The sequence below is a fragment of the Pithys albifrons genome, chromosome 6 (genome assembly GCF_047495875.1).
Source record: "Pithys albifrons albifrons isolate INPA30051 chromosome 6, PitAlb_v1, whole genome shotgun sequence".
NCBI classification, from domain to species: domain Eukaryota; kingdom Metazoa; phylum Chordata; class Aves; order Passeriformes; family Thamnophilidae; genus Pithys; species Pithys albifrons.
Genome location: NC_092463.1, coordinates 26621970 through 26629594, shown reverse-complemented (window position 1 = coordinate 26629594; position 7625 = coordinate 26621970). Strand labels below are relative to the sequence as shown.

Here is a 7625-nt window from a genome sequence, read left to right as displayed (position 1 = left end):
CTGCTGCTTCTAAACCTTCCTCTGCTTTTCTGCACCTTGTTTGGAACACGCACATTCCATTTTCTGTTGAAACAGCCAAAATGGACGAAAAGCTTAGCTCTTGCATTAGCCTTAATAGAAGGTCACAGATGAAAGCAGTGCTGCCACTAAGAGGAGGCAGACACAAATAAGGCTCTCTAAACTGGTTCTCAAAATCACATCTCTTTTTTCAAGCCAATGTATACCCTGCAGCTGTGCTCAGCACAGGCTAACTGATGCTTTTAACTTCCTGCATAATAGAAAGGCTTTCGAGGAGCATAATATTACAGCAGTCAGTTTTTCTATATCAAACCCCTACAATCACAAACAAGAGAGGGGAAAAACACACACTAAAAGGTACAAGTGGAGATTGTCTGTAAAGCTTTACAGAAGATGGCGGGCAGATGGTAGGGATTTGCAGTGACACAGCTGTTTTTAAAAATAAAGAGGTGGAAGAGGAGAGGCATGATTACAGCTACACATACATTCCCGAGCCTGGTCACACAAGAATAAAAATAATAAAAATTAAGCTAGCAGCAGGAAATATAAGTTTATGTATTATTATTTTTAATCTGAATTGACATTTACAAACTTTTAAAAATAATCTGCAACACCTTCAAGTTTGTTTTCCAATCACTAATTTTCTAAGTAACTATGAAGCAAAAGTGGCAACAGAAACATCAATATCTCTTCAAGGATATATTAAAAAGACAATCACAGAATCTTAGGAATGTCAAAATTACTTTGTGCCTCCAGTTAGCACTTTTTTTTTCTGTAAGCTTTAAAATATAAAAAGACTATTCTATATAATCATAAATCAATTCTCTGTTTGAATTTCCTAGGAAAACAGGATTTAATTTTTACTGTAGTATTTCTTTTTCTGATGTCAATAATAAAAGCACAGACAGGCAACGCAAGGAAGAGTAAGATGTATAGGAGTTACTGTAGATTTAACAGCATGGAAGGTGAGGCAGGGAAATGTCCAAATTCAACAGAGTATCAAGCACTGGATATAAATTTAGTAAGAATAGAATAGAATAGAATAGTTTTTTAACAAAGCAGTAATTTGTATTAAAAAACTTCAGAATTACACCATTCTTTTTTAATACGTCCCCCATAGCCACATAGAAAGCTTCTGTTAAGTAAACACTAAAGAGATTGATAATGTACATATAAAAGTCTGCCTTCTATAGAGAATCCAATAAAGCTGTTTCTAGACAACTTTGTTTACAAAATTAACTCTCTTCCAGATAATCTGTTCCTAGATCTAATAAATTTTACATTAACAAGAGAGATACCACTGATGCCAAAAGGATAATCTTTTGATCATTCTTCATGGAGGCACCTTTTTCACACTTTCTTCCCAGTAATAACACATGACTTGCCAGTGTTAACATACCTTTTTTGCTACCTTTTTTTTAAAAAGCCATCTAATTTTTTGGACATGTGAGCCAGGATCCAACCAAAGAAAAAGGACCAACCCACCACAACCTTCTTTATACCCATCTCCAGAGCCACTAGCACTGACTTTTGCTGCATCTGGGTATTGAACTGAATGGGTGGCAGGTGAAAACCATTAGAAAAATACAGGTATCCCACCCCCTCTCCTTTCAGTGCCTAGGCCACTCCCAATCCAAAGACAACAGCAAAGAGATTACTGTAGGTGCTGCCTAGCACACAAGCAAACTCAACAACTGAAGACATTTAAATTAACTTTATTTATACCAGGTTTTCAAAATCAGAAATATTTCAACGAAATTCAATACTCATAGACAGGTGCTACATTGATGATCTTTGATCCACCATTAGTGCCGTGTTTTCACTCTACAATCATTAACTCGCCACCACAAACTAAGAGGAACTTACAGAAGTTTATAAAAAATAGGCAGACATGAAAATTTGGTTTATACTGGAATTGGCATAAAAGAGTAAAGCTTATTATCAAATTGTGGCAATTGCTGTATTACATCATTCGAGGGAATGGTACAGCAGGAAAACACTCTTCCACTTAGAGAAACACTTTGGGTTTTAACTGAACATACTCAAAATCCACTTCATGATGTGACTGGGAGCAATTCTTATGCTCAAGTCCTGATAAATTTAAGCTTTGCATTACTAAAATCGCCACAAGCATCTCACCTACACACTCTAGTCCTGGACTGATTTCCCTTTTTGGAGAAATCAAATCCATATGTCTATACCTCTTCCAGGATTTACCAAATCAAACAAAACAACTGCTGGCTTTTAAGTATTTTTTAGAAGAAAAATGCCATTTCAGCATGAGCTACTCTCATGAAAATTTTATGTAACATTTCTTTATCAATAAAATAACTGAAGCCAAGATACTCAAAAGTCACGTCTACATGGAGACACAAAGATATTCAACTTGATTTTCCTCCACTTCTCAATCACAATGAGGCCCTCACCATTTTGCATAATGACAGAAAACAACAGCTGACAATCCATTTTGGAACAGATGCCAGCTGTCTCTCATTTGTTTTATAATTCAAACAGTAACAGTTCTGTAGCACTTTATTGTTTTTTTGTTTGGTTTTTTGGTTTTTTGTTATTTTTCTTTTTAAAAGCCAAGCCATCTGAATTGGACCTCCTATCAGTTAGTCAGTCATTTCAAGAACAAACCGAAGGCAGGCTGATCCTTTTGGATCCAAAACTTTAATTTGGTAGGAATCTTACATAAATACAGTTTGTGCTTCAATTTTATAGCTACTTGGACTGAGTGAATATACACCTAAGCTAGTTAAAAAAAAGTAACCTTTAATATTCAACTGACAAGCCGCAGATGTTTTTCCAAACTGTTTGCAGCAGAGACAAACAATAAACTTAAACACAGTACTGCTTAAAAAAAGTTTACTGTCTAAAATGAAAATTCAAATGGTTTATTAAAATTTAAAGTTTTCTGTTTTGGCTTTTTCTAAAGAAACAATTTATTCATTGTGAAAAATCAGTTAAAAGATAATTTCATTTTACTGTACTGAACTCAAGTCAAACATAAAGCACGAAGCTCTTTACATTAAATTGGGCTTTGCACACAACATGAACGATCAGAAATAGACTATTTTTAGGAATAAAAAGTTAGGGGGTTTTAATCTAGACAACATGCATACCATCAGTTACTTCTCACCCTTAAAAGGTACCTGAAAGGAGAGTTTTGTAAAACAAAACCAAGACTCATTAATACACTTAGTAAGTCAGTGGTCATCATGCCTTTTTAGTTAAATTCTAGTAAAGTTTAGTCTACATAGAACAGCTAACACAATGAAGTGTGCAAGTCATAGGGATAGCCAGAAGCCTGAAACAGAGTCTTAAAGTTCTACAGGACAAGAGAGCCTAAACAGAGCACCACTAGGTTATTTAAATTATTTTAAAAAACCCCAAAATTTGGATTATCATCTACTTCCTTGTTGAAAAAGGGTTATGGACTGAACATGAAGGGCCCATATTTAAAAGCTCCACAGTTCTACTCTACCAACTTTTTAAAATAAGGTAATGGTGAAGAGCATTCTGTCCAGCAGCATGTACAGCTCAGCTGCCAGCGGCCGCCTAACAGCCCTCCTTTATGCATACCAGGAGAATCATGTCCAGTTTTGCCATTTGTGGATAACGATGACAAGATACAAAAGCATGTGTTTGCCATAAATAGCTCTGGCTAACGGAGGATTGCTCACACAGAGCAGATCAAATTCTCTATAAGGAGAGCATTATTTGGCTCCCAGCCAAAACACGTCCCCAGTGCAATCCTCAGTAGTGGCAAACACTTTCCAGTTCTATTTACATAGAAGCTAACAAGTAGAACAGTTCATTTAGGCTATTTCTTGTACCAAGTCGGTCTTAACTGCAACACTCAAGAAACACAATTTCCTGGCTTCAGATTCTGCATGTAACTGTCCTTACACATCATCTTACGGAAAAGATGTTGAGCTCGTGCAAGGTTTTTCTCTGGCATGTAGAACTTTAAGAACATTCAGGTATGAAACACACTGCATGGTTAATTACTTCATATTTTTACATTTCTGACATAAGTGTTTCATGGAAATAATGGTCTCTAGTAGTGGTAGCTTCTTTACTTTAACAGTAAACTAGGAGCAGGTCCTTTTTCGAACGGTCAGAACAGAGCCACAAAGTATTGTAAAGCAGTGCCTAAATCAGTATTAAAAACTTGCATTATTTGAGATTAATGACTGTTTACCTTTACAATACTTTCCACAGAAGTTACTTGAAATATGCTTAAACACTTAAAACTGTATTTTCCAATGAAAACAAGGCAACGTTCTGTAATAAGCCACAAGTTTTATTGCAACGTGGCCAGTTTTTGATCTCAAAAAACAATGTTCCATTTAAGGCTCTTTTTAATACAGAAATTGCCACCGTGACTGATGTTTTACAAAATTTTAGTGTTTCAAGACTCACATGGTAAACAGATAACTCCTACTCCTGTTCAGTAGTGTACATTCAATGGAAAACAAAAGGCATCATAACAGCTACTTCATTTATAAAGATATGCATGTAACAGGAATGAAACTGAGGTACTACAGTAATCTGATGACACAGTTACAGCAACTTAATTGGCATTCCTCTGGGGGGGGGTGGGTCAAACATATTACAAAAAAGTGCTTTAAATGCATAGTGTTGTGTGCTGCCATGTCACAAAAATAGGCTTGTCAAGGCAGGTGAGGTGTATGAATGCACAAGAGCCTCATGGAACTGCAATCAAGTGCAACTGTAAGTAATACTGTATAGAGTCTACCATCCGACCAGTGGACAATACTTTCAAGGCATTCAATTAGCTTACCCTTTGCTGTCTGCTAGACTATTTACATTAACTATCACATTCATTGTACATGTTGCAAGGAATGCCTGCAACGTCAGTTTTGGCTAAGATATGACGTGAAAGCATTCCTTGGATCCTACACTGAACTACCAGGATTAAACAGTCTAATGGCAATCACTGGTAGACTGCTTAACAATGACATCTCCTTCAGGGCGGTAGGGAAGGGACTTATTTTTTGAGGAGGGAAGGGGATGGGGAGACTAATGCTATTCCAATTGAACGAGCTGCAGAAATGGAAGCTCTTTAGATCCAGATGGCACTTGTCTGTCTTTTTATAAGGGTTTTCCTTCAAGTGAAACTACCACGTTGCCTCCCAATTTCTCTCCAAGTGTTGAACGGTCCTTAATATCATCCAAACCATTTACTTGCCACTCATGTTTAATACCTGAAAGACAGACAACAATGTACTTGTGAGAACCTCAACAACTAAATGACATTATAATTAATGAGCAAAATGTTTTTAGGTCAGTACCTGTAAATTTCTTTTTAATGGCATCTTTAGAGCTTGCGTAGATCATCTTGCTTTTTAAAGGTGCACTTTCAGGAGCCCTTTAAAGAAAGAAGAAAAGTACAACAAAACAGTTATTCAGTCATCCAGTGGTAGCTCTGTATTATTCAATTTTAACAGCAAGCTTTGCTTTTACACACCAGAATATAAATACCAGATCTTCTTTCTTAGATTCCTTTGTCTCGTATGTGGCATCATACAAAGCATATCGGCAATCATTCAAAGGTAGCAACTTCACAAAGGCTGTATAGGGGTCCTCCACAGTATCTCCAATGTCACCAACCAGTATTTGCTTTGCCTCCTCTACAATTATTTGTTTTTTGTCATCACTTAAGCAGAAGAGGACAGCTTTCTTTCTTTTTTTAATCTCTTCTGGGGTTGAAGATTTCCTTACTTTCATGTCATTGAAAACCTTTATGACTTCATCATTCACTGTTACTCCAGAAGCCTGCAAAATAAGATCAAAAGAATAATTCTAACAGCAAAAATTAACACTCACCATGAAAGATGATAGCCCACAATGCTGATAAAGAAGTCTGCCTGCCCGCGTAAGAATAAAAATACTATACTCAACTTGAACACACTATGAATTTAGGAATATTTACGTGACTGGAGCAGAACATTAAAAGGTGGTATAAATTTGGCAGTTTCTTGCTGCAGATCTCAGCATCTTCAGCTGTGACTCTGGATAGCAGTTTCATACAACCAGGCACACAACTGTACCACTCAAGCAGTTTTTCCTTACCTTATCATGCATTTGCCTTATCTGGGAGGGGGAAGAGAGAGTGGGGGATGGGGGGTAGGAACTGAACATATGAGAAGTTTTTAATTTTGGGTTGGGAGGGGGGTGTGGATTTGTTGGGTCTGGGGTTTTTTTTAGTGGAACAAACACTACAGCAGTAGCTCACAACCAGCACTGTCATGACTCTCATGCTGTTGGATGAGGTAAGGCTCCACAAGCAACAGAAATGTTTTCTGCATTGTGTCAGCTTCAACACCACGCCTTAAGAACTCCTGAATTTTACTTCATAGTGCTGCGGGGGTATTGTTTGACTGTTCTTCCTTCATACAAAAAAATTGTTATAATTTTACAATCGTTACAATTGTACACCTCCCTGTAAGGCTCGCAAGCCGTTCAAAACACGAGCCTAAAGCAGGAAGAAAAAAAAAAAACACGGAAAGGACAAACGGGGAGCTCAGGGCAAAAGGGAAATAATTCAGCAAACCCCACTGCGAGTGAGCGAGCGAGCTCAGCCCATCTGCAGCGCCCTTGCTCTCGGTCCAACAATTACATCTGCGAGGCGGGCGCTGCCAGCGCGGCTGCCGGGGCGGGAGGCAGGTGCGCGGCTCGCAGCGACCAGCGGGCTTTGTCCCCGGGGCGCCGCCTGCCCCTCTCTCTGCCCGCTTTGTTCGCGGGGCCCGCCCTCGCCGGCGGGGCACGGACGAGCGTCCCCCCGCCCCAACCACGACCACGGCCACGGCCCTGGCCCCGCCGCCCCGACCCCGGCGCTCCGCTCAGCCGCCCCTCGGGTCCGGGCACGGTGCGGCCGCCACGGCGGCTCCCCGGGCGGGGTGCGGGACCCGCCCCCGGGGCCGCCGCCCCTCACTGCGCCGCGGGGCACCCGCACACCCGGGCGGTGCCGCAGGGAGCGCTGCGCTTCCCGCCCGGCCCAGCCCGGCCCCGCCGCGGCCCGGCCGCCGCCCGCCGCTGCCCCGCGGCCGCTCCCGCCGCCCCTTCCCCCGCACCCGGCTAAAATTAGACTAAAATGGCCGCCGGAGGCCGCGGGGCCGAGCCGGGCCTTCTCCGCTGCGCTCCACTCCGCGCTGTGCGGCCCCGCCGAGCCGCTCCCGCCGCCCTCCCTCCCGCCCGGCCGCGCCGCCCTGCCCCGCCGCCCTGCCCTTACCATGGCGCCGGGTCCCGGGGCGGCGGCGGCTGCCTGCGGAGCGGGGCTGCTGCACGCAGAGAGCGCTGCGCTGCGCTGGGGGCGAGGCGGGCGGGGACTCGGCCGGGCGGGGGATGAGCCGCGGCGGCCGGGGAGGGCCGGTCACATGGGCCGCGCCGCCACCACGTGCTGCCGCCCGGCCGCGCTAGGCCAACCCCTCGGGGCAGGGCCGGCCCGGGTCGAGCTGGGCCCGCAGCCCGTGGGACCCGGGCGCTCTCCCGGCGCGGGCCGCACCGCGGGTACTCCGGGCTGGGCCCCGCAGCCCCGGCCTGCCCCGGCGGGCTGGCTACCGCGGGGCGATGCGGCC

The 7625-nt window shown here is 43.0% G+C and overlaps 1 protein-coding gene across 1 annotated transcript; it reads right to left on the bottom strand.

Annotated features, from left to right (window-relative positions):
• Window positions 1-1717: 1717 nt before the first annotated feature.
• On the bottom strand, window positions 1718-7407 carry CFL2 (cofilin 2). Its single transcript, XM_071557945.1, has 4 exons — window positions 7280-7407; window positions 5516-5823; window positions 5340-5416; window positions 1718-5252 (listed from the first exon to the last, which is right to left on the bottom strand). Exons 1-4 carry the CDS (start codon window positions 7280-7282, stop codon window positions 5140-5142), a joined length of 501 nt encoding a protein of 166 aa, XP_071414046.1. The 5' UTR covers window positions 7283-7407; the 3' UTR covers window positions 1718-5139.
• Window positions 7408-7625: the final 218 nt, after the last annotated feature.

Excerpts from the sequence above, each read along its gene's own strand:
- CFL2 (XM_071557945.1), bottom strand. Across the intron at positions 5,417-5,515 it reads GATCTGGTATTTATATTCTG|GGCTCCTGAAAGTGCACCTT; the intron begins GTGTGTAAAAGC and ends CTTTCTTTAAAG. Across the intron at positions 5,253-5,339 it reads CATTAAAAAGAAATTTACAG|GTATTAAACATGAGTGGCAA; the intron begins GTACTGACCTAA and ends TCTGTCTTTCAG.